Raw genomic sequence first — 27,709 nt, forward strand, 5'->3', positions numbered from 1 at the left:
CCCCTTTCTTTTACTGTCTATGAAGATTTGTGCTGCCTGATACTATCACCTCACCGTGCTGTTTGAATCTTAATGCAAGTGCCCTGGGAAGAGATTACACTCACTCTTCAAACTGATTCATCTCTTTTAATGCATGATGTCCAAAGAGAAGACTATTTCTAATGCTGGATCCTGGAAATTAAAAACAATATGTGCACATGTTGCTTTACCCAGATGCAATGTAAACTTCAGTGGAAATAAAACCACAGCATGGGTACCTGGCTGGCATACAGCTAGTCAGGGCACTTTTCTGCTTAACTCATCCCTGATAAAAAGGGATGCTCTGCATCTTTCTGTCCCTCTCATGGTTTTTTCCTTCCTATTCTGTTTTTTTAAGAACTGATTTCCTTAGGGAGTTGTTAATGTTAAGGGCTTTTTACCCTGACATTTTGGACAATGATGTGACAACACAAGTGCATCTATTACTCTTCTGCTGGAAGCTGACTAAAGCAAAGGACTTGATGGATAATAGCCACATTTTCCAGCAGCGCCTGATGTACATGTGAGAAGAATGACTGAGTGACCTGCATATAAAATGAAGCTATATCAGGCATGCAGTCTGAGCACAGAACTAGGAGAGAAGACTGAGAACATCATGAGTTCTTTATTTTGCTCCCCTTCTCTCTGTTTCTGGAAACCTAGTGCTCTCTGTGTTGCAGCAGTGCAGGTTGTGGTATGGGAATCTATGCTCTCCTTCATGGGAAGGGAAGGCAAAGGGCAGCAGACTCGTATGGCATGGGGAGCTTTGAGAAAAGGAGGTTGTACAATTGAAAACAGAGCATCACTTCACCTTTGGCTGCTAAAGAAAGCTGATTCTCCTTTGTCTTGAGTAATCAGTTTACACCTGTGCAAACTGCATGTGGAACAGCACTGGCTGGAGCTTGCATTTGGTGCTGCTGTGGGTGCCTACAGCCTTCAAGGAGAAGGGGAGAGAGCTAGAAGCTATTTGGGCTGGCCGGGGCTCTGGACCTGGGAGTTGTATGGCCGTTTGAGCATCATGTCCCACCAGGGCTCCTTGCCCTGGCAGGTGAGGCATGCTGGCTGGGTGCCATGTGTTTGGGGCTTTGCTGGGTGCTGTAGACCTTTTGCTGAAGCTGATACTGCTCTGCTTTATATTCCACAGTGTAGACTTCCTAAAGCTGATTTTGAACTCATGCAGTCAGGAGGGTGTGGGATGGAAGGGGGGTCACAGTGGGGAAGGAATGGGGTGCTCCCCCCATCCTGTTCCCCAGCACATTGCTTAGGCACAATCCCCCTGATCACTAGCTCATGCCTCCTTCCATTTTCTCTCTCTGCAAGACTACTATGAGCAATGATCAAGGATTCAGATAGCTTTTATGGAACTGCAGAAGGAAAAGTGTAAGAGTGTTATTACCAAAAGCATAAGAAAGAAGGTAAGACCAGCTACATTTTGCACCTGGAGCACCAGGGCACAGGGAGGGGATGGGTGGCAGTTCTGCCATCAGCTGTATTATTCTCACAAGTAGCACGTCAGGACTCTTTGGCAGGGTGGGAATCCCCAAACCTTTGCTTTGATGAACTGCTCTGGAATATAATGAAAATACATATTTTTTTAAAATGACTGATTATTAGATAGGATTTTAGGCTTGAAGAGTAACTTACAGGTGAGATTTCTGTGACACAGTGAAGCCCATTTCAGTCTTGATGTTGTAGCAGCCCAAGCAACAGTCTTTGCATCAGAAGAAAGTACTCCAAGCAGACATTGACTGTTCAGTTTCCACAGAGGACACACTCATAAATGTTTGTGAACAAACGGGAAACTGCAGTATGCCAAGAGAAGAAAGTAACAGTGGAAAAACAGAGCCCAGGTTGAGTATCTGTTTCTGGAACATATTTTCTGTGAATAATTCAGCTGACTTCTCTGTGCTTCGGCTTTTCCATCTCTCCAGGGCCGCTTCCTCGTTGTCACCTGGGAGTTTGGGAAGCCTAGTACTTTGCCAGATGTGAGGTAGTCAGGGGCCACACCAGAGACACTGAAGAACATCCCTACATCAGGCGTGGATATACTAGAAAAATCAAGGTTCTCTCTGTAGTGCTGTCTGCTGTCACATTTGTTCTTCAGTTTATATAAAGCAGCAATGTCTGCAAAACTTCCTTTCCTCTACCTAATGTAGGTCATAACTGTAATAATGTTTACTTCAAGTGAAATAGGGTGCTGTAGCTGTGATTAGCATCTGCAAATCTGCAAGTAATTCCTTGCATGGTTCCCACCAAAAAAAAAAATAAAAATCATGAAAATATTCTGCAAAGAGATGATGATATCCCATGTGCCGCCTTATAGAACATTTTGCCAAGAAACTTGTGGCTGTAACGAGGAGGTTGATATACTTCCCCACTGTCACAGCATTAAAACCTAATTGCCCCCGGGTTTCTTGATTATCTCCAACACAGCTGTCATGCTGCCCCTTTGAAAAAATGATCTGACATCACATGCACAAACTTCAAAAGGTTTTGTTTTTTTTTTCTGGAAACAGGCAAAATTATTATCAAGTAGTCTCTGGTGTGTTTACCAAACTTGTTGGAATATTGTGCTGAATTGTGCCCCTGTTGCTTCTATATCACAAGATAAGCAATTACTCAGCTTTCCCGTCACACTTGTGCATTACCACGCTAAGGCTCCTGCCAATATTTTGTACTTGCTGCCTACATATGTAAAAGAGTATTATTTAATAGTTGCAGTTGGAATAGGGGCTCTGTGTTCCCAGGCTGTAATCCTCTCTCTAGCTGCAGGAGAGGTGTCCTTTGCTGCCTCCTGTTGTGCCCCCTGTAAAATGGGAGCAGTGATGCTGTCCTTTTCATATTGCACCATCGAGTGCTTTTCATCATGGAACAGTGCGTTGCCACTGTTTCCAAGAAAAAGAAAAAAGTAATATAAGAGTAGTGAAAATAGCTCATTTTCTGAGGTTCTAAGAAGTACAAACTCTCTTCCCAAATAGCTGAATATAGTTTTCCCTTTAATTGGAAATGTTTCTAACCTATCCTGTCCCTTAAAATAGCCCCTGATTGATAAGGAGGATTTTCAAAACAAACATCACCCAGTTTCCTATTGCTTTTGGTAGGAGTTTAGCATCTGATTTCCCTTTGTGGCTTTACTATTAATCTATCATTGACCTAATCTCCCAAACAGATACATGCGCTACACATGCAGAGCCCTGGTTCCAATGTGGTGGCCATGTGAGCTCCTGTGTAGCTCCAACCATGTCACCAGCATTGTTTCAAGACTCAGTGAACCATGCTGGGCTGAGCAAGAGCATTACACTTGAGCTGCTTTTAGTGGCTCAGGAGGGAACATGGCTTGATTTTAAATTCCAGTTATCATTCTCTGCTGCTGCGAGGGTTAAAAAGAGATTTTTACAATGGCCAAAATGCATGTGAAAGAGAAACAACACTTCAGAACTTTGGAAAAAGCTTCACAAGGCTGTGTATTTGGTCAAATGCTTCCTGTTCAACCTTGCTGCTTAGCATATAGGAGGTATGGCTGTCACAATTGTGTTCAGAGCAGGATTAGGGTTAGTGTTGTTGAAAGACTTTGGCCTCACAGTCTGGTCCAGGGCTGGTGGAGATGAGGGATGGACGGAGTGATTGAGGATGCTTTCTCACCAGAACCTGTAGTCAGTTGGTTTCTGGAGCCTGCTGGACACAGTCCGAGCACAGCTCTTTTATTTTGGTGCAATGGGAGACTGCAGATGGCAAAGATTTGGAGAGATTGGTTTAGTTTGAAAACAAGTCTTCCTCTCTCTCCAAATACTTTACATCTATTTTTGAAGGGGAAAAAGCAATCAGCCAGCTAAAAACAGCGTAGTGGTGACAAGTTAGCGATGCCTAGCTTGTACCACAAGGCTTTGTTGTGTGTAGTACTAACTGGTTTTGTTTGTGCAAATGAATTATTAAAAAAGAAAAAAGCTCATAGCCTCTTGGAAGCCATGCTGAGACTAAAACAGCCAAAGAGGGAAGGAGGAAAATACCCGCAAAAGGCTGAAATGGTACATTTTATCACCCCAGGAGGAATTGATGAGGTGCAGGGGGTCAGCATGGAGCCAGGAGCTCCACACAGGACGGTTTTGCTGTGGGTCGGAGCTGGGATGAGAGGGTATGTGGACTTCAACCAACTAGTCTACATGCATGGCAGTTGGAAGGTGGAGATTAGTCACTACTGGCACCAACCAACAACCCCCTCCGTGTGCCATGCAGGTGCATGTGCAGGGGGAGAGGGAGGCACCGCTGCGAGGGTAAAATGCAGCAGGGCGACAGCTGGCAGATGTGCATTAGCATGATGATAATCCTGTAAGTGGAAATGCTTGCAAGTGAGAAGAGATGAAAGTGTGTATGTGCTTGTAGGATCCTTGTTATCATGTTATCTTGGATCTTTAGGGACAAAATAGCCACTCATGCATGGAGAGTAAACAGACATTCAGTATGTATAAATAATGTGTGGAAGAGGAGCTTCTGAATGTAATTTCAATCTTTATTTAAAAACCTGCTACTTAGGCAAATTATTATAATTCCAGTGACACTAACTAATCCATCAGTAATTAGGATGGGAAATGGGAATATATTCCACAGAAATTATCTTGATATTTCACCAGTCCAATTGTACAGCACTCTTCTCGAAGAATAAGCTGTCATTTGCCCAGAGTTTTTTGGAAGGCTATAATTTAGCTGATTAAAAAGAATAATCAAGAAAATTCCCCTGGAGAACTCCATGTTGGGTTGAGAACACTAAGTTTAGAATAATATAATTAGCAGTGCTTTCGCTGCTTTTACTGTATCTTGTCTTAGTATTGCTGATTATGTAAATAGTTATAATAATTCCATCTTTTCTCAGCATCAGTGGCATCCAGGCTCCATGAAGCCACATGGCCTCTAATTTAGTGTAGATGCTTTTGCTGCTCCCTTTGGAGAGCTCTTCTCTAGCAAGGCATAGACACGCTCTTCCTGAATTTGAGACTATTTATCAGATGCTTTTCAATAGTCTAAACTGCAGGTGAACTTCTTTGTGCTTGTGGTTATAGCTTTGATAAAAGAAACATATTGGAGAAATACACTGAGAGGAAAAAAAAAACAAACTTGAGTATGTTTGTACCTTGTCTAACAAGTGATAGCAACACACTTACCATTGCTTAGGTAATTAAAAATGATACTTAAGCAGTAACCCCACTTATTTCTCATCAGAATAGCCCTTTTAGCCTTATGCATTTGAGCACTTTAGAACGACTTTAGGGAAATGCTTTAAATTGTACTTGTGAAAACACTGAGGAGCTGCAGCTTTGGTGTCAAGTCTCTGGCATCCAGCACTGGGTGTGCTCCACATAGGTCAGAATACCTGCCTTTAAGTATATACAATTTACCAAAATAACACTGAAAGCTTGCTAGGAGAAATGATTCAGAGAGCAACAGCACAACCATGCGAGATGAAGAGTGGAGTTCCTGAAGCTCGGGGTGTTAAACCTTGCCCCTTCTGACCTGCCAGCCCAGTAGCTGTGCCTCCTTATTTTCTGTCTACTCCTAAACATGCTGTAGGGATCAGCTCCTCTGTCAGGGAAAATGTGCTTCATAATACCAGGTTCAGTATTTTGCACAGAACCTGGTAATCAAGTGAGTTTGTTCTTTGGCTTTGCTCTCTATGGGGAGTAGATTAAGATCACCAGACACACTTCACTCGCCGCCCAAAACAGGTTTAAATATCTGTTTCGGAGGAGTAAGGCAAATACAATTCCTACCTTACATTGTGTGTCCCTGTTGAAGCAGGTCGCTGTCAATGAAAAATTCTCTCACTAACCTTTAAAAATGGGTTTTTCTGTAATTCTAGTTCTGCTGAAGGGTAAAGCTGTATACAGTAATTGAATCAGTGGGGCATGCAGACTGAAATTTTACAGGATGAAATTATGGGGCTATAATGGATTGTCTCTGTTTTCCTCTCTCTGTTCCCTCTCTGGTATCTTCTTTCTCATTGCTTTTCCTTCTCTTATTTCTTGATGTTGGGACTGGTATCTGAAAAGGTTGAGTGGTTTAGTGAGGAAAGCTGAAACTGTGATAAGGAAAACATGGATTTCTAATCTCTTTTGAACTCTTCACCTCCTGGTGTCCTGGTCATCTCTGCTGGCTCAATTACGTTGAAGCAAGCATCTTGCTAAAAAAGAAATTAAAATTTTAAAATAAATTTAAATCCTGAGTAGAGTAGGGCAGCTTGTACAAGTGCTGCCATAGAGCTCCTTAAATATAGGGGGGTGATCCTCTGATCCCACTGTCATGGGAGGAAAGGGAGTGTTGGGATACGTTCAAATCCCTGGGATGACAGTGATGACCCAAAAGGTTGTCTTTTTCAGCAGGCCAGAAGTACAGCACGTTCAAACAGCAACACACCTTCACTGGAGTGTAAAGAGAAATTGTAAATCTGTCTGCACATAAATCAGATGCAAGCGTATGGCTGTGCTTGCCACGCACGCTGCAGATCGTCATACCCTCACGCGGGTCAGGGAGCCACGGGTGGCTGTGTCGGCAGCAAGGACAAATTCCCCTGTTTGAAAATCAGGGGTGAGAATGTGCCCAGCTGTTTCTTCCTCCTCAGATTTCAAAACTGGTTTGGTTTTTTTTTTTCCTGCTGTAACAGAGAGGTTGTTCAGTCTCTCGTTTTAGGATGCGTTCCTTCCTGATAAGATGCCTGTTTACAACTCATCTCTCAGCAGCCAAAATTGCTTGACCATTTTAGCTTTAACTCGGTGAAGTTTGCTGGAGCATCCAATTTGGGCTGGTAGCAGATGTTGTCTCAGTCAGGTTTCCCTTATCCCAGATTATGGGAATGTCTCCTACATCTTTTCAGCTTTAACATGAATTATTTCAAAAGGGCTATTCCCCTTGCTAGGATATCAGGGCAGTCTCTTCTTTCCTTTATTCATTTCAGCTGTTCTCTCACCTTTCTAAAGTCACAATCTAAAAGCTCACCTTAGCAGTGTCATACTAGACGTAGACTGACTAGTTTCCAGGAAGCCTAGAATTAAATTCCCATTTATTTAGCAACTGAAACAACAGAAACTGCTTTCCAAATGCCAGATCAATTGTGGATGTTGGAACAAGAAATTGAGTTTCATCAGGGTTTGTCTGGGTGAAATAGGAACCACATCTCAGACAACATGGTGCCTCAAGCAGAGCACAGCCCTGTGAGAAAGCCTCTGGGAGACTTTGTCATGACTAGAGCACCTGTTTTAGGATTGAGAGCAAAGCAACAAGTTTCTGATTGATTTTTTTTTTTTCTATTTTTTAAAAAATTATGCTATGCTTCATATTTGGGGGGTTGGGGTTACACTAAAAAATATAATGCTGTGATCAGATTCTTTTAGTACAGCAAATAACCCAGAAAAACTGAATACTGTCTAGTCACGTGAAAGAAGAGAGAAAACAATTGCAATTGTTTGTTCCCTGCTGATACTCACTGAACTGCATCTCTCCTGACACTTTGGCTTCTCAAAACCTTTACTTTAAACTTCTCTGAAATCTTTCACCTCCGTGCCCTGAGGGATGTCCTGCATCAGTCTTTTTGGCCATTGAGCCATTTGCCATTGCACTACGCTGAACCAACCTTTCCAAGGTTGTCCTTTGCTGGCACTAGTAATAAATCCCAGTGTATTGACCAGAAAGGCTTACACGGGGCCTAAATTCAATTCTATTATGAAAAGCAAATTCAACCATGAGATTTTTTTTTTTTTTTCCCCAGTATGTGCTAGCAGACTACACTAGGACTTAGAAGTAGGGCTAAAAATTTTAGATCCAGATGAGTGGCTCTCCTTTCATTAGCAAATGCCTTTTATTTAACATTAAATAAATAAAAAAATAATGAATCCCTCCTTTTCGTGTTTCTGCCTCATATGCCTGTGTCATAGCCTTTTTTCCTTATAATTAATCAACCCTTATCTCTCATGCAGCTCTGCTTGTCAGCAGGGATTAAAGCCTGACAGTATTTAATCATCTTGTATTTCATAGAAGACTAACAGTCTCCCCTTGCTTTCTCTTCCCTTCTTTCCCTTTCATTTCCTCGTCTTTTTGGGGTATGTAGTAGTGTCTGCTCTGACTGTCTGAAGTTTTTATACAGGCAGTGACAGGTATAAAATTCTTTTCTTGGCTCTTTTCTTCTGTGACCCATGTAATTCCCTCATGAGATCATTTGCTGTGACATTTTGGGTATACCGTGACCTACCCTGTTAGCACAGAGGTCCACCAGACACTGAGGCTGTAGGAGTATGTATTGAATCATATTTTACCATGCCTTTTTTCTTCCCTAGCAAATACACTGAAGCTGGGAGCTGAGTGGGTTGAATAACTAGACCAGTTGTTATTTCATGTTCTGTGGCTATTTAGCAGTTTAAATTGTTTTTAATATATGTGACCAACTTGGACACCAACTTGGATTCATTTTATTAATTTAAATATCTCATAAATGTATGGATTTCAACATTTGACCTCTTCACAGAGATTCCCTTCGTAATCAAGGGATGGAAATAAATCCTTCCTTTAGGCACAATACTTCTATTTTAAGGTATACATCTCAGTGGATCAGATGACTCATCCTAGAAGGGCTTCTTTGTCTCCGTTGACTGTAAAGGATGTTTAAATAACTTGTCCAAATAGAGATATTTTCATTATAGATGTAGAGTGAGATGAAGCACATGATGGGTCTTAACTCATTGCCACATCCATGGGATGGGTATCCATTTCTGCCCCACCTTGGAGTGACATGGGAGATCAATGAATGAGTCGTGCATGGTCCCACCCTCCTGGATTTGGAGGACCTCCAGGGGACCCCCCAGCTGAGTGCTGTGAAACAGAGAGGTATGAACCTGAGGGGTCGGCTCTCTGCAGGGGAAATGCTCCATCTTCTTCTTCTGTTGCCAATTTCCCAGAGTCGGGATTGATAATTCCTCAGATTTAAGTCAAAACAATCGCTATCTTAATTTCACGAGACACTCTTTTTAGCATGGGTGATGTCAAGTATTATAAGGTCTGTAAATCGAATGGATTGAATGTATTCTGTTTCATTTGAATTTGTAGGTTAAGTAGTGTTGACTCCGGCTAGCATTTATATGGGAGATTGCCAAGAAATCCCAGGTACCATCAATGCAAATGGCATTTTGCTCACCCCTTACCAAATATCATGCTACTGAAATGCATTTGCTTTCTCCTGCTTTGCTGCCATTGTTGTATTGATGGATGATAATTGGAGGAGGAGAAGAAAGGGAGAGGGAAGGAAACTTAAAACAATAAAAAGGCAAATTATTTTTGTGTTCTAGGTAAATGTTTTCTTTCTGCAGAAGAAAGCCTTGTTTATAACAGGCTTGCAGTGCTGAGAGAGGCTGTAGGAGGTAGCAGTGTAAGACTGGTGAATGCTGTGGAACCCTAGATTATTGTTTTTCCCTGTTCAGTTAAGGGACTTAACCGTCACTGATTTTTGCTGTGGGAGACAGCTTACTGTCTTTTGCCTCTTTTAAAATCAGATAGTGGATGAAACATTTGGTTACAGTTTTGGTAACAAAAATTAAAAAAAAAAAATAGATCACAATAATTGCTGAAAACTGGGTGGTTTTCTTAGTCCATTAGTGTAGTGGTAACAAAAAGAACAAACAGATTGAAAGACAGTGAAAAACATAATATTTGCTTGTTTCCTTTAATTCTAGCATGGACAACTTCAGGTCAGCAAACTGAAATTCTGTACATAAAAGCAACCAAGTAGCTCTTAAATGAAATTAGCATGTGCAGGCATCCCAGGGACAAATGTTTGATTTATGTTGTATAAGCTGTCAAACCAATGACAGAATAGTACGTTTTAGCCTCAAACCTTTCTGATCAATAGAGTATGCTTCATTTTCCTTCTGGAGCTGAACTGAATGCATTTCTATTTTATGGGAAATAGCAAAACCAAGAAGTTAAGGTAAAAGCCAACCACGATACCAGAAGTTGGTGCTTTTTTAAGGGGAGAATTTATGATGTTTAAACCTCAGTTTATAAAATAAAGAGCACAAGCAGTGGTTTTAAAGCATATTTGCCAAGAAAAAAATAGCTAGAAAGATGTAAAATAAAAACTAGGAAGTGATAAATGGAGGCATCACTTAATTAAGAAAATGAATTCTACAAGCAGAGTGATACAGAAAGGAAACATCCGTTACCAAGGAAGGGGCATTGAGGCAAAGGACATTTGTCATCTCAAGTGACAATTAGATGAGTTTCCAAACAGAGCAGGGCAAAGAAGGTAAAGATATGCGAGAGCAGAGAATAAGGCGAGAAGAATTGAAGGAATATAGTGCAGGCTTTTGCAGGTCTGTTGGCCTGATTTATGCTTTCACGCCTTTCTTAGCATACAAACATCCCTGAAATGAAGAGCCTGTTTTGCTCTCATTATTGTACAATCCTGTGAGCACCACATTGGGTAAATCTGCTCAGCAGCAGAACCTGAGACCAGCTGTGGGACCAGGCAGAAGGTGGTTCAGCAGCCAAAAGGTCAATCACGTTGGATACGTTTGTTCCCTGCCCGTTTTCCAGAGGGCTGTGGAAGAGATGGCAGCAGCCGAGCGAGCAGTTTGCTCTGCTCTGAGCTCAGGGTCATGCTCAAATCCATGGTCTGCAGAGCGAAACCATTTGCAAAGGCTCAAGAATGCAGCGGTCTCTCCCATAGCTCCTCTCAATCCATTCGCCATGACTTGCCATAAAAAGTCAGCCTCCGCTTTCTGGTGCAGTGACCTGAATGCAGATGAGAAAATACTGCTTCTGCTAGGGGCAATTCCTCTTTGAAGTTAATTCGTCTCTACGCTGAGGTAATGTGTTTGGGTAACACGACACCTGCCCCACACCCCATGGATGACATTTCCCCGGGGATCTCAGGGCACTGGTGCCATAGTTTAGCTTCTGACCAAATATTCATGTTTAGAGGGAAAGAGCTTTGGGATTTTTGCTCTAATAGTGTACGGTGACATAAGGAATTGGCAGAGTGGTTTCAAATAGGACATTCTGACAAAATTTGCGAGTTGTCTGTTGTTGATGCAATTCAGATGGTCTTGCTGGTTTCTGCTGTTGAAGGGCTCTTACGAGCCCCTGCTTCCCATGTGCTTCAGATAGGTGGCTCCTGTGTTAACTGCCAGGTCACTTCCATTTCCAGAGCCCTTTTGGACCCATTTCTCTATGGCCAAATGGCAAAGAGTAGCCCACAGCAGAAACTTCCAGCAGTCCCTTTGCACAGAGCTCCTATCTTGGGGATCTTCTCATTTTTGTTCAGGAAGAGTAATTCAAACTCAGGTTTGGTAGGAGGACAGGAGGTATCAGTCAAGCTCATGTTTCGGCTTGGCTCGGCTCCCTTGGAAGAGCATCTGACTGATGATCAAACCTGCAACAGGTACTGGGTTAAGCTCTGTTTGTCACAAATGCAGGCAGGGGATGTCAGTGCTCCCCAGGTGTGCCCTCACATCTTGGGTTACCCCCACTCCTCAGCAGGCACCAGTACTTGAAAATAAGTCTTTAGACACTCTACAGAAAATCAGGCAGGGGCATCACCCCATCAGGCTATTTCAGTTTCTATAAATTTAGAGTCTGTTTCAGAGATTTTATTGAGACTTATAAGCAGAAGCAAATTAGTTCGAGATTAATGTCAGCTGTTTGAGCATATTGGTTAGAGCTTGCTTCATGTTCTTGGTGGTTTTGGGGTGTTTTTTTAAGTGTTGTACAAGTAAACTGTTAATGGTGGATTTGTTTGTAACACTCTTTCAACTGGCAAAGTCTGGCAGAAATTGAATGCTCCGCAGGACAAGTGGCTGTTCAGTCACAATCAAGTAGGGTTTTAAGCTCCAAAAGCTGAGTGATCTTGTATCAAATACTGTGGCTGTGGTTTTGATCCAGCTTCCAGCAGCTCTGCACCTGTGATTAGTGCTATAAAAGAGACAGGAAAGTCAAAACTTTTGTAGTTTTACAAAAAGTCAAATCTGGCCCAACTCAACACAGTTCACTTACCGCCCCTGGGGCTGGACTCATAGAAACCTTATAAACTTTTCAGGACTGCAAACCATGGACCTTCCCCTTCTTTTAGGATCAATATACTTTCATTTTTTGCTTTTAAATGCTAGAAAAGTTATTTAATATTTATTTCTTCATCCTTTTATTTTATCTTATTAAAAAATAACAAAGAAACCCCCAAAACACACACAAAAAAACCCTCACTAAAAATAGTTTCTTTAGGCCAGTAGGATGTGTTCGATCTTGAAGTCTGACTGATGCAAACTATGATTGCATTGTATAGAAGAGTTACAGGGAAGACCTGTGTGGTGAAGTTAGGCAGGACCACTTCCATTTTGCTGGCAAGTGACAACTTCAGGGTCTCTTCGGTAACAAAACTAATTAAAAAAAAAAAAAAAGAGTTATCTTTTTGAGCTATTAGACTGGAGTTCATCTCCTTTCTGTGATACACACTACAGGTAAAGATTTTATGGTCTGCGGCTCTGCTGTTTCAATCATGTTTATACATCATTTATTTCAAATTAGTGAGGCTTAGCAGGGGTCCAGAAATTTGCATCTGCTCCAGCATCAGGGCCAGCACAGGCAAAAGTGGAGCAAAAGCACAAGGACTACTGAGAATCTGGACACTATTGGTTAAATTGCATTACTGCACTCAGGGAATACCTTTAACTCCCCTTTTTTGTGAACCATCCCAACTGTATGGCAAGACATAGAGTAAGAGTGTGTTAACGTGGCAGCTACCTTAATTTGGGGCGGTAGGGAGATTGTTTTCAGGTGTGGTGAGTTCTTGCAGCAGCCTGGAGCTGTGCTAGATGACACCGCCTGGTGATCTGCTTACTGGCATTCTGTGTCGTGCCAGGAGCTGCCTGAACAATACGTTAATTATACATTCCTGTGCATTTCTGATTCAGATTAACACGCTAGCTTAATCTTTCAGCTTGGTTATGCAGTTTGCTAGATGAAATATTGCTTGCATTCTTTCTATTAATGAAAACCCACACATAATCCCCGTGTCCTAAGTACCTGTCCTGATTATCTACCGCATTCATAAGCGCTACTTGCAGAATTATTTTGCTTAGTTAAAGCTTTATTTTGTATTTATTCTAATTGCCAGTGTTGCAGTTTTAAAAGTTGCTAACCCATTGGTGGATATTCTGTTTTAATCCTTTTTGCCGTTCCCTAGTAAGTGCCAGGTCGCCTGTTTTACAAACCCATTACGAGTTTCTGTACAGACACAACTGTTCACTGGAGCTGGCCCGTGATTCCATATGGTGCACATTAATCACAATTTAGCTATGTAAACAAGAACTTGTATTTTACGCTGCATACGGTTGCCCGGCTCAGGTTGAATGAAAGATTTAATTTTAGTAAGTCGTATAAACACACCTGAGACTCTGAAAACAATGTAACGTGACTCTCCGTTCTATAGAATGCATCAGTTTGCTAATTAAACGTCCTCTCTCATGGTTGATGATCATTACTTTTTATAAAGCCTTGGAATACTATTAAGCAGGTCTGGAATGGTGGTATGTGGTTTATTATTTTTTTAAATTGTTTCCTGCCTATTTTGCCTGTGATTTCATTGTGTGGAAGAGTCACTCCTAGCTTTTCAGTTATAGTTTTCACAGAGTAAATCTGCAAGTATTGTTTATAGTTGAAATGTTCTCAATTGTTTTTTTTTTTTGAACAGCTTGGATTTAATAGCTGGTTTATTAAAAAAAAAAAAAAAAAAGTAAAGGGCTGTGAATCAACAAAAGGAATATAAAAACAAAGTCCTTAGAGAAATAAGTAACAAAACTGTATACCTTCTAACCCAGAAAATTTGTCATTCCTTTTGTCCCTGTGTATGCTCCTATTATTATTTTGCTTTGATTCACGTGTACTTCAGGGACTCTGTCGTGCTTACTCTAGGTAGAAGCTATCAATAGAGTGATTACAACAAGACAGAAGAAACATAGCCCGTCTCAAGTATTGGACTGTCTTTTTTCTACAGTATTGCAAGTAGATAGGCTGTAGCATGTTACTTGGGCATGAAGTTATCCAGATTTAAGAAAAGGTGGGTAATAGTATAGATTAAAAGAACATCTAGGGTTGCAAAAGCAAAGTCTTAATGCTTATATAGCAACCAAGAAAATTGAGAAAGATAGAAGTATTCCATTTCTGGATAATTACTTAGTCTTTAACACTGTAAGTTAGAAAGATGCTTTCCCAGGGAACTGGTTACCTGATGCCTTCAGCATTTCTTCCTCCATCTCATGAGCCATGTGGCTTACATTGTTAGCCGAGATGGTAATGTCCTTGCTTGGTCAAGCACAACTGCAGCCTTCAGTGTTCAATCTGTTTTTGTTGAAATGCATGTAGTGGCCAAGCTCTTGATTCTAAAGTCAGAGAGAAAAAAAAAAAAAGATGAAACTCAGTGCTGTCCTGGATTAATAATGTTATGAGAGTACAAGGTGGCCTCAATTGTTACTGGTGGTGGTGGTGCAGTCGTAGCATCTAGAGGTTCATCCTGTGATGTGAGGCAGCAAGAAGAGTCCCAACACACCATAGATAACAGGAACGTGTGGTTGAAAGGAAGGGAGAATACCATGTGTCATTATGTCTCTTATAGATAATTCTGAGTGAAGAACAGTTTAAGGATTCTATGTATATGAATACACAACAGCTGACATGTCTTTCTGTACTAGTATCTTTTATACAATTTGCCGTGATCAAGGGAGACTCCTTTCTACTGTATTCTCAACCTTTCCCCCTCCCCTCTACCCCAGTCAGTTGTAGCAACTCTTTAAGTGCAAGCACATGAAAAACATTTGTTTTGATCAATAGTTTTTATGGCAAAATCATAAAACTAAACAGTCCCTTTTTACACTCGGAACAAATAATTTAGACTACAAGCCCTAACACAAATTTTGTTTAAGCTTGGATGGAGGATGGTGCTCTGACATGCAAAGTGGAGTTGTCTGACGTTGACATTTAAATATAATCATCGGGATAGATGGTTGAGAGCCCAAAATAAGATGAGAGCCACAAGTGACTGAGTAAGTTGCTGGCAGAAGAGCTGGTGGGAAGGACTGCAGTGATTGCAAATGAGGCCTGTCCAGGAGGTAATGTGATTAGTGTTTTCTAAGAGCAAAGTACATTGCAGAAATCAAATGAAGCCTGGAGTGAGTTGGAGAAGGGGGGCAATACCATAATTCCTCCAGTTTTATCTAGTAAGAGCTTTATCGTTTTCGGTTTGGGAGTGGGGGGGTTTCCACCCTTGTGCTGGGAGTATTTGAGAGTTATGAGATTTGAAAGAATGCTGAATTTTTGATCTTGTCACAACTGAAAATACTTTATAAATGTCAGAGTTGGTGCATGAAAATCTGGGATGCCGCTCAGCTGCCTTCGCTTGTGAGAGCTCGGCTAATGAGGCCACCGGAGAGCAGGCTGCCGAGCAGCCCGGTGTGGTGGCCCTGCCTCAGCAAGCCCCACGCTTCGGCGTGCCTTCCAGAAAGGGAGGAGGTGCCTGATGTGTATGGCAAACAACCTGCCAGCCTTAAATAATAATAATTTTTAGCATTCCTGTCATAATTGGGAGTGTTTATGCAGGTGGAGGGTTTTGTGGTGTGTAGCAGAGCTGTGGTTACCCCTTCCTGTCCTGATTCCCAGGACGTGGGGCAGATGTGTTGAGAGCTTGCTGGGCTAAGGCCCGTGTGTTGGTGGCGTGACCTCTCTGCTGCATCCAGACTTCATCAGAGCAGGGGAACATAACCAGAGCAAGGCGTCTGGAAGGGCTGTGTGGGGACTGCAGCTGTGGCGAAAGGTTTGTTAGCTTTGTGAAGGATTTCAATAAGGTTTTAAAGCTAAGGCAAGTAAGCAATGCTACATGGGGAACACCTCACCTCAGCAGACACCAGAAAGGTCAAGTGTCTAAAGTTGGATGAGATACGGTGAGCTTTTCTGGATCACTTTTTTGAAATTTCATAGAAGCGCAACTTTTTAAATGCTCGCTAAGGACTGTATTTTTTAGGAACAGTGATTAAAAATTTCCACAGTCCATTTAAGAGGAACAGGAGAGTTGTTACAGGAGATCCCACCAGCTACCATTCACATGCCTGAATAACCGATTTGTATTGGAGTCTGGCAAAACTATTTTGTTGAAGGTATCGAGTGAGGACAGTAACTTTTTCCAGGTATACCACAGACATATATTAATGACTAGTTTATTCCTTCCAACCTGCAACTTTTTCTGTCTTAATTTGACAGACAAATAATTTCCCTGAGTTCAAAAAACTTCAGATGTGCTTTAATTTATCTCCTTAAAAGGATTTGGACTGAGTTGTGATCAACGATGACACCAGTGTCACCAGAAAAGGTGCCACCTGAATCACTATGTTGCATTCCTCTGCCAACATTTCTCTCTGCTGATCTTGATCAGAACCAGCAGCCTGTGCTTGATGGGGGAATAGAGACCTACAATAATGCAATTCAGATGTAGGGATTACGATACAATTTTATAATGCGCCCAGAATGCCACTTTTTTCTGCCTAGAAATTGGGTGCTCAAGTTCCTCAGGGGTTTTGGAAATGGCAGGTGTCAAAGAGAAACTGTACTGATGGTAGAGTACTCTGGCTCTGTTACTGACCTGTATTTTCCCTGAGAGAAAACAGGACTTTCCAAAGTGCTTGCTGTGCAAGGTGTAGGTGCGTTTTAGACAGGAGATTCGCTCTAGGAAATGGCAACACGAATGGGTTTTTGTCTTGCAAACATGAGCTTGTGAACATAACAGTGGCTATGTAACTTTTGGGTAGATTCATTCAAATGTTTGCAGATCACGCTGCAAGACAAGAACGTTTAAATACCAGTGAACTGTGTGTAAAATAACTAATATTTTTAATAACTAAATAAATAGTCATCCCTCCTCGTTTTGCCCTACCCTGGTTAATCTGTACTCTCTTATTTCAGGAAAGATAAGCTTGATCTGAAATACGTAAGAAGAACTTCCTAGATTCTGTTTTATTTTGTAAAACCGAGTTTCTGGCTGGTTGATTAATTAAATGATGGTGCATGGCTTTGCTGGGGTTGTCATTTCATGACAGTTGCTTTGGAGCACGTTAACACAACAGACATTTTAGATGTAATTTAACATAGTACCTGCTGAGAGAGAATTCAGACGTCACCCAGGATCTTGTCTGCTGGTCCTTGCTTGACGAATTTGTTGAATTTGGGTTTTGATGACTGGAAATGAAAGCCAGGGTAGTCAGACAGCAGCAGCCCTGTTAAACCCTTGCAGTCTGACATTGCTGCTCTGGAATCCCTAGAGGACCGGGAATTTGGGGAGATGAATGGGATTCAATCTATCTTGCTCTTATGCCTCACATCGTAAAGAGATGCAAACAATGATTTGGGGTTTATTTTCGCAACAAAATGGATCTTTGATCCCAAGGCACTAAACTGTAAAAGAGCAAGCAGCAAAGAATCAAATATTACAGGAGCTCATGTTAAAACAGAACCTGAGATTTCTGTTGGGAATTTTATATGGCTTTTCAGAAGCAGGATCTCAGATGAATCAAACACTTGCAGTGTGATATTTTTAACAATTACAAGTCCAAATATGTGCAATTACTGACAGTAGGACTTTTGTCAGGAATGACTGCACCAAGTTTAATTTAATGTACTCAGCCTTGTAATTGTTTTTTTTAATCTTGCTGTGCCAAAGACAGCATTTTTTTCTTCATAGGTTTTATGGTTTATATCCTCCACAAATCACACATTTAAGACAGTTTTGTTTTGCAACATCTCTGAAATGCTGGTTTATTAGCAAGCCAGTCCACGCCAGATTATTTTAATATTGATAGACTGTACCAACAGTTGAGATAAAGATGCATTCCTCGTGCTGTTTTGTTAAGGTTTAGTGGGACTAAATCACAAAACATTGCTTTGCTTGAAAATTGAATTGAAAAGATCCATCTACAGTAAGATTACTTGTTTTGAGAAAGCTGCTCTTGCATTCTGAAGATTTTGGTGGTTTTCACTCGCAGTTTGGGTGCCTGAACAATACCAAGCAAACTTGCAGTGCCTCAGTACTCTGCTGAACTGGGATCTTACTTTTAAGGGATATTTTCATCTCTGCTTCCCTAAGCTCTGTCTTTGTCATAAATAGGAGCTAGGAAAGCAAACTTGAATTTAGAGTTATGTATAACATTAATTTTGTGTGCAACATAACCAAGAACTACTAGAGTTGCTGGTGACAAATGATGCTGGTGCCTATTTGTTCTTACTCATTCTTTTCAGGCTGCACATAAGGGTTAGTCCTGTGGACAGGGGTTTTTCTTTTTTTTCTTTTTTTTTTTCCCCTTGCTTTGCACTGAAACACTTGCATGTGCATTCAGGATATTGCTTAGTTCATTCTGGCACTTTTAATATGAAACTTGCCAGATTTTTATCCTGGGCTTGATAAATGGTTACCTATGGGATGTGGACAGGGTGTCATTTTTCTGTGTTTGGTATTGAAAGTGCCTGTCAGCCTCTCGCACCTGGACCTCCAGCAGTTTATGCTCACTTATAGGGGATTACAGAAAGTAAGTAGCAAAAACAGCCTTCTGTCAGGATTTTAAAATACAATCCTGTAGTCTGCACTTTTTTTTGAAAATTTTGTAGGGTTCTGTCAGGTAAATCAGGTTGATCACTGCTGACTATGACTTCTTCTGTAGAACAGATTGCTGGGTGTTTCAGCATGTAGCATGTTCCAGTGCTTGAAGTTAGCTGACTAATGATCTTTATATATAGATCTTATATATATACATAATCTTATATATATGCCTTTAGCAAAGATACAACTATACACCTTTAGCTTGAATTACACAATATATAACTCTGTCTCAGTTTCTTAAAAAAAAAGTTAAATTCATTGTGATAAAAAAATTCAATAACTCCTGCTGGAATCTGGAATAAGAAGAAATATTGTTGGACATACCTTGTAGGCTGTGTTTCAAAATTTAGGAAAAGTCTGGCTCATTGTCTTTCATGCTATATGTCAGGCCTCTGACATTGTTCCTTTATGTCTCCTGGCAAGCATTTCACATTCAAGAAAGCTTATATGCCTAGGGAAAAAGAAAGAACAAGAACAAAAGACAATTGCCGTGACACAGATTAAACTAATAGAGGCTGTGGTTTAGGGAAGGAATGGAAGTGTATTTATACTTCCTATGTGCTGGTGATTCTTGCCCGGACCATGGCCTGTTGGGTGAATATTGTTGTTTTTCAGAGGCTTTCGCTGGTGCCACCCCTGGGTGTGTGCCTGCTGTGTGCACGCCTGGGCACTGGATTCCTGTGCACACCACTTGTGACTGGGACAGTGCAAGAACTTTATACTTGTGAATGGAAATAGAAAACCTGGTATGCCTGCTTTTGCTTTGCTTCATCCCCGCCTAGCAGCTGGCTGTTTAAACCCTTAGATATTCTGGAAACTCCACGGTTGCAAACTGGTATCACAGGGACAACAAATGCAACCAGGGACTGCTCCTTCCTGCAGCTTTGGCTAGAGATGCAACTGAGATGGGTAAAGACATGCCTGTCCTTGCCTGCCTTCAGCCTTTCCCCACTGGCCTTCTTGCAGGTTCCTTTTTAAACACATGGGAGTTTTATACTGTAGCCCACCAGAGGAATTTTCTGTGCTCCCTCTTTTTCCTTTATGGCAGACAGGGAAATGTGCTTCTGTGGAGCACAGAAACTGAAGTTACCCACTCTCCTTGATCTAGTAACTGCTCATGTGGGTCTTGTTTATGAATGGAGGAATTCACATCTGCACAGAGAAATACAAATTACTGTGTTTGATCCATGGCTGGAGACATATTTGGAAGGCTAATATTGAACATCAGAACCTGTTACATTTAGGTATGCTGACAGAACAGTTGGAGAAGCTTTGTTGAATCTTTAGGAGATGATTTGCCCATCTGGGCTTTTGAAAATTGTTTCCTTGCATTTTTGGCAAAAGAAATATGTTTTTGTCAAAGAAAAATGAGTCTCATGGTCTCATTTTGAGTCCTGAAACAAATAGTGATTGCATAAACATAGACAGTGTCCAACTTAAGTAGTCAATGTGTGTTGACATTATTCCTCAGTTGTTAATGGACAGAATTTTTTAAAGCAAAGTGAGATTTTGTGTTTTGACTGACTGTATCCAGTAGTGGTGTTTGCTCTCAGGAGGCAGAAATTCCCAAACCATTTGATAGTCTATTACTGGTTGGTATTTAACTGTTAACAGTTAGTTACCGACTGTCATTGGTAGAAGAGTGCAAGACCCTCGGTCTTTAACACCTGAATATAAACGTGCCCAAGAAACACATACTGCACTTTTTCTAAGCTGTAGGTCCATCCCTTCAGTGTGTATTTCTGTGTGAATTATAATCTAAGTCTAGGAACAGGCCAGTAGTGTGCTACCTTCCATTGACAGCTTTTGTCTTTTTCGGAAATATTTTAGCTTCACGCATACTGTGGCTGTCGGCGTGATTCAGAGCCTTTGGAAGGAGAACTTCCTCCTGTATTTGTTATTTGCTTAGCAAAGCTTTGTCTTTATGGCTATGTATTTCAGAATCTTTTATGCCAGGGAATCATTTATATTTCAGAGATATGGGAAGGCACCTTGGAGCTTGCTATATGTCTTGATTGTTTTTTAACCTTAGCCCAGTGTGATACTTCTCTAAAGAATATTCTGACATAATCCTGCAGGGATGAATAAAGGTAACTGAGATGCCTGGCATTATTACTGTAAATCAGAAGTACATAATGACAAGTCTGAGAAACCAAAAATAATAATAAGACAGACTTGCTTCTGAAGCAGCAAATGCCATTAAGCTTTGCTTTGAATTCTGACATCAATCTAAAATCTGTACCCACGACCCACAGCTGTGTGTTGAGGGATTGTTTGCTTGTTTTATACTTCAGAGGAGCTGACTTAACTTCATGTACTAGTCCAGGTGCAGTTCTCCCTGGAGCTATTCCTTGGCCAGGCTGTAGGAAGATGTTTCCGAGAACCCAAAGAGAAATCACATAAGAAACATGGCCAGCTCTGCCCCAGAGACATTCCCTGGGAGAAAAGCAAGGACTGGGGAGGGAAGGCAACCCATTTCATATGACTGTGAACAGGAGGGTGACATTTTCACAAGCAGGAAAGCTTGAAGCAGCCTGAGCTCCTCCTCAAGCCCAGCTGACATGGGACGAGCGTGGTTGTGAAGTTATTACAGAGAGGATTTCTGGAGGAAGTCTTAGTAGTGGGGCTTTCTCAAGGATTTTGGAAGCCCTGTATACAGTTCCTCCTGCTGGTCTTTCTGCAGGTCTTTCTCAGAGTCTGTACCACCTTGGCAGGTGCACAGGTATTTCAGAGATAGAGTATGCCCATCTCTAGCCAGGTCAGGCTGCTCATCTGAGCCTACCCAGGGCAGTTATGATGGGGAGTAGGTGTAGCCTTCTCCCCCGGGTGCTGGAGAATGTGGCAGGGAAACTTTCCTGGGGACGAGGGCATCAGAGATGCCAGGTGTAGGGATTTGGACTGCACATTCCATTATACCTTAAGGTAGTGCCATTTGCCTAGTGGGAGGGGACGTAAATGCCTAATTTATAACTCCATTGGTGGTACTTGATGCACATTTCCATTCACAGGCTCTGAGAAGAAAATTCCGGCATTTAAATGTTTTAAAAAATTTGAAATGGGAGATATGTGAAATTGCCCAAGAATCCCTGAAGATGTAAGGGCAATCATACATTAAAATAAAGGTCCTGCAATTGCTGAAATGGTGACTAGATGTTCAATTCAAGGCACTGTGGCTTTTCCTGACCCTGCTGTGCAATGCAAAACCAGCCCAAAGCAATATATTCACTGGCAGCTCTGATTAGAGACTACACATGGTCCTCCTGTATTGCAGTGGCCCCAAGAAAACACTAGGCACAAACGGATTCAGTATGGGCAGTGGATGATGATTGCCTCAGGGGTTCTGGCAGTCAGAAAGGTAGAGACGCAGGGACAACATCTGCTTCAAAACCCTTTAATAAGCATGTCTAGTTTGGATGAAGCTGTGTGGACAGACTGAAGCTGATGAAGGGGTTCAGTCTGAATAGGTGGGGTTTGTATCTAGAAAGCTGCCTGGGAGTGATCCCATGAATCATCTCAGTGCCAGATGGGAACTTACACACACACATACATATATATATATATATATATATATGTATGTATGTATGTATGTATATTAAAAAAAATAATCTTGTGTTTTTCCTCTTTGACATGAGTGTTGAAGTGTTGTAAGTCCATGGCCATTCTGAGATGAGAAAGCAAGAAAACGATCAAAGCAGATGCTGGAAATGATAATAACATAGTATGGTCCTGACAAATCAATGCTAAATAAAATTATAAGCTTCAGACTACTCTGGGAGATCAGCTGCCCCAGCAAGCCGCAAAGGCAGGCTGGCTACTTTAATCATGGGCCTAATCAACTGGCTCTGTCTAATTACCATGCAAGGAGTGACTGTCTAAAAACTGCTTCTTAAGTATGTATCTTACCTCTTTTGACAACTGGTCTCTGAGGGCTGGTGGACTAAAACCTGGAGGCAAGGTTGGCTCGTTGGGACAGCCCAGGCAAACTTCTCATCTATATATGCTTAATTTCCATGTGAGTGTAATTAGAAGGTGGACATGAACAATGGATTACATTAATTCCTCTAAGAAATTGGGTAGAAAATGCCTTGCTGAACTGCCATCACCCATGCTGCAGGAGAGAGACTTGCTGACAGAGCAGCTCATGGCATGGAGGTGTTAATTGCCATCCAGGGGTGATGATTCATCGATTTCTCTTTCCATTCCCTTTTCCTTAGCAGATCCTGGATGTCCTGTTGACAACTGAAGCCCAACAGCTCAAACTCTGAACTCTTGATCTATCCTTCAAAATCCTCCCAGCCTCCTCCTCTTCCCATTAATGTTGACAGCTCCACTGCAGCCCCATGTCCCACAGACTCACAACAGTGGTGTCACTTCTCACTCCTCCCCCATCTCTGAGCTTTTGTGAAATGCTTTTGCTCTTCTGTGCAGGATCTCTTGAATGTATCTTCTCTCCTTCATTTTTGCCACTGACACTAACTATAGCATCCATCTCTGTGGCTTTTCTGACTTTTTGCATTGTCTTTCCATATGTAAACTCAGGAGGATCTACTACCACCTGCATTTCCCTCCTCTTCCCACACTTGCCCACACAGGCATTCACCATGGACTGGTGCTGGGAAGGAACAACCAGTAAGGAGAGAGAGAACTGATTTTAATTTCAGAGGACCACAGTACTCTTGTTGTTATGCCCAGAGGAACGCTGGCTTTCGCATTAATCCAGATGTGAGATTTCTTTGGTACTTCATGCTTTTGCTCCATTTCAGTGATAGATGCTGCAAATTTTTTTTTTTTTTTTTCCAAGCAGCATATAGGAGATAGTGAAATGTGAGTTGGTTTTAGTTTGTCTGAACTTCACAAGTGGACATTGCTGCCTGCTGGGGCAGGGCTTGAAAGGTTGTGTAAATGAATCAATATTTAAGTTAAAAAAAAAAAAAAAAGTCAGCTGGGAGTATTTCTGGCCTCAATTACACAAATAAGGCATATTCAAATAGCCATAGCATATTCAAATCCCACCTATTCCTTCAGCCTTAGGCCACCATATTTATGTCAAGGATTTCCCGAAGAGAAATATGCAGTCGTGCTCAGTGTAACATATGCAGAGGAAATGCCGTGTTTCTGGGGTGCATTTATTTGCAACTCTTGGTCAACCGTAATCTGCATAATGACAACACTCTTGCATGAGTTTTCATTAGATAGCATGTGCTGTTTATTTAGAAGTATCGAAATATATTTTTTTTTCATGTAACAGAAGCACAGAAATAAGCTCTTTGTGTTTCATAGGGTTGCCAGGGTAGCAGTAACAAAATATAGCAAATCAACAGTGAGATCTGCAAGAATGAATACAGACTATGCCCAGAGGCTATGGAAGGCACCGAGACATATTTCAGGCTTTATCAGGAGTGAGGCAAACATTTGCACGGCCCTGAAAGAGATTCTGGCTTCGCAATGAACTGCCGTAAAATGGCATAATTAAAAGTTACATTCTATTTGATCCTTTTCTAACACTCAGTAATCAAACACCATAATCAGAACGAATTATTGCATTTGTATTCTGCCATCCACTGAAAAATTTGCATTGCTTGGCTTATAGCCTTATCTTGATTAATTAGGTCTAATTCCAGAGACTGGCACAAGAAGTGAGTCGGATTCCCCAGGGACCTGTTGCATAGATGCAGTGGTACCTTTAAGATTCATGTGCTTTTTTTGTATTGCTTCCAGTTGTATAGAACAAACTTCCCGGTTGTTTTGTAAATCCAACTGGAGTGTGCAGACAAAATGAAGGTTAAGCTGAGGAGGGGTTGATCGGGACATAGATATGCACACTTCACTGAGGTTGGCAGCTTTGCCTCTGATGCGACTTCCAGGTGCTATGAATGAAACCACGGGATTAGTAACAAGGCACATGCTGAGCTGCCAAGTCTCTTGTAACAAGACAGAGAAGTGGAAACAGCATTTCTATTCAGGGTATCAAAATCAACCCTTGAAGCATAGCATTGCTAGTTGATTGCAAATAATGGAGCTGCAAAATGATTTCTGCACAAGAACATACTGTTTGGCTGTGTTGCAAACTACTTTCCGTACCCATTTCAACATACAGCTGGGATGTGACGACCATGAATTATTTAGTTTTGTATAGGTAGAAGTTTTCTGCAAAATAGGAAAACAGAAATAGAAATCCAAAGCCAACATTTTTATGTTAAGATTATGCTTATAAGAAAAAGTAGTGCCTAGTCCAGTGAACTTTTAGGGTATCTGGTAAAGCGTCAGTCTAACTCTGTCCTTTCAGAAGGACACACTGTGGCATTCACTGGCATTCATCGATATCCAGAAATTACCAGGAAGATGTACATAGTAGTCTGTTTCCACATGCTTTTCATTAGATGTGTGACATTTAAAGTAAACCATTTTAAAAAGTGTAAAATGTGCTGCAACTGTTGGAGAGTTATGGGAGTAACAGTCTACAGCAGTCAATACAAACAGTTGGCAAAATAAACTTAGTGTCAAGCTGTGGCTGATGATTTAATGATTGACAGTTTCTGTTTTGATCAAAGGTCACTTTTCCCCCCAACTTCTGCCTCTTTTGGAGAGGATTTTCTTACTTGGTTCTGAATTTTCTGTACAGCCTGATTTCTGTTCAAAACAGTCTGGAAATCTAAATTCATACATCAAAACCTAAAACCATAGGTCAGATCCAAAGAGCTGGGACTCCAGTAGAGAAGATGGAGTTTCTGAAGAAGATTGAGAGCTTTCTGTGGGTTCTCCATGATCCTCCCTCACGCCAAACCACAGCCTCCATTTTCAGTTCTGCACTGTGGCTTGAACTCCACAAGCAGAGGTGTGCGTCTGTAGCTCCCTCTCCGATCAGATTAGCTCAGGTTAATGATCTCCAGCATCTCGAAACAGAATTTTGGTGATGCCGGCTGTTTAGCTGGTGCTACTCTTTTGTTTTGTTCTTTGTCACGTTACCAGACCTGGTTTAGAAAGTTGGAGCCATGTGAGCCATTTTGAGGAGGTACAGAGTAAACTTCTTGGATGCTCTGCCCAGGGGCCGATTTATTTGCTCCCAAGTGTTTATTAAATGCAGAGTTGCCTAGTTATTCTCAACATGTACAATGCTCATGTCTCCTGCCAACAGTTCAAATGCTGGGTCTTGGCAAGTCCACCAAGGTTCTTAAAATGTAGGCCTTAGGGGCAAAAGTTTGTTGAAACTAACAGGTGCCTCTGAACTTTGATTTAAACTTGTAACTGTCACCTGGGTTTTGACAGATGGGTAATGAAAGATCAAGACAAATGCTGGTAGGAGTCTTTTGAGATGTGCTGCTATTAGCATTTGCTCTGAGCACATTTTAAAGAGAATGTAAGACTAACAATTTAATGTCTGTTAGTCATCTCACACTGGAGAACTTCTGCCAGAGGAGGTGAAATGTCTAACTCAAAATTCATGAGATGGGGATTGGTAATAAGGGCGAAGCGAAGGGAGGCACCAAAAGATGAGCTATAGCCCTGAACCAAGAAAAGAGTAGAAATGAAGAGACAGACCAAGTCAGGGTTCTCAGATGTGGGGCTACATCAGTCAAAGCTGTGTTTCCCAGCGTATTGGCCAGGATAAAACACCTGTAATGAAGTCTCTGCTCGATGTGGAATTAGCTACAGATGCATGGGACATGGTGGAGGAAATAAGATGTTTCTTAGAGTGACTGTTAAAGTTGTCAGTGGAGAGCGGTACAGAATAATGCAGATAAGCTTCTTAAGTCACCCCTGGATGGCAGCTTAGTTGCACCTCTGCTTACCCTGAATCTGGCTTTTACATATTCTTTAATATAATACTTTTACAAGGGCTCAGAGTGTGATATCTTAACATGCTCCAGTAGCTCCATATTCCATAGGTAATGAAGTGCCAGTGAAGTCGAAGGGATTGTCTTTTGAGGAGGGAGTCGCTCCACAAAGCCGGCTCTTCTCTTCTGTTGAATTTCATTGCATTTACCTTCCAAAGCACTGAGATGTCTCGCAAGCTGCTAAACTCCGGCCCTAAACCAGCCAAGTAATTTCTCTTTGTGCCAATCTGTGTGTATCACTGATAACATAAATCTGCATGTGCCACAGTGATCCGTGCCCAGGTGTGAGAGGGAACGAGCCAAGAGGTTTGTACCATTTCATACTCTCCTTTTTCCCTTTGAAAAACCTGCACTGCCCCATTTCCGTGGAGGACGGAAAGGAAGAGGCTGTCCTGGAGAGAGGGACTGTGCTAAATTGTGTGTTCCTCCTCTCCAAAGCCTGCCAGAGGCCTGTCATAAAACCCTTAGGAGGAGAAGGCAGCTCAAAGTGACACAGCTGTGGGGATGTCCTTCCCCCACGGCTCCGTCAGCGGTGCCAGTCCTGCAGTGCGTGGCACCACAGTGTCCCTTGTACTGCCTGGCCCTGGGGCAGGGGCAAAGCAACTCGCAGTGGCTGGGGTCAGGAAACACAGAAATCATGGGGTTTGTTTAGTTCCAGCTCTTATGCTGGATAACCAGCTGGGTCTTCAGTCCCCAGGAGAGTACATGTGCTCCTCCACTGAATCCCCTTTTTCCCTTCAATGAGCTTTTGTGCCTTTAAGAGAATCCAAAGCAAGAACTAGTTGTTTAACTACAACAGTTTTGTGAAAGACATAGGCTTTTCAGTTCACTTCTCCCCCAGTGTTTCCTGACAGTTATCAGTCTATTTTCTAACAGCATGTCTGTCATAAAATAATAGATCAGTGTGTGAAAACCTTCAGACCCTAGGAGAAATGTTGGAGGTCACAAGGTCACCTCTTTGGGGCGATGAGAATCATTCAGAGCCAGTGACATCCACAGATTAATTGCCCTTTTATTGATTCTGAATTGACTTCCTTAATTAAGGAGAGTGCCACTTGGTTGCATGATTTGTTTTGCCCTTTTTCAAATTATTAAAACAAAAGCTCGGAAGTGAAATCCTTTGCTGTGTATAGACCCTTCCTTGGAAAATGTTCTGATGCATTTAACAGACTTCCCTGACTACAGTTTCAAT

The 27,709-nt window shown here is 41.7% G+C and overlaps 1 protein-coding gene across 2 annotated transcripts in view; it reads left to right on the forward strand.

Annotated features, from left to right (window-relative positions):
• Positions 1–27,709, forward strand: part of SGCD (sarcoglycan delta) — a 215,470-nt gene that overhangs the window by 16,139 nt on the left and 171,622 nt on the right. Inside the window, exon 1 of one of the 2 annotated variants that reach the window (XM_026858576.1) lies at positions 1,015–1,066. The exons of the other annotated variant lie outside the window; for it this stretch is intronic. Coding sequence (XP_026714377.1) covers positions 1,037–1,066 — 30 coding nt within the window. The 5' untranslated portion in view covers positions 1,015–1,036. Of the gene's footprint in view, positions 1–1,014; positions 1,067–27,709 lie in introns of those variants that run through there. 2 annotated transcript variants of the gene reach the window in all.

Source organism: Athene cunicularia (assembly GCF_003259725.1).
Source record: "Athene cunicularia isolate RWA chromosome 13 unlocalized genomic scaffold, athCun1 chr13_part1, whole genome shotgun sequence".
NCBI classification, from domain to species: Eukaryota; Metazoa; Chordata; class Aves; order Strigiformes; family Strigidae; genus Athene; species Athene cunicularia.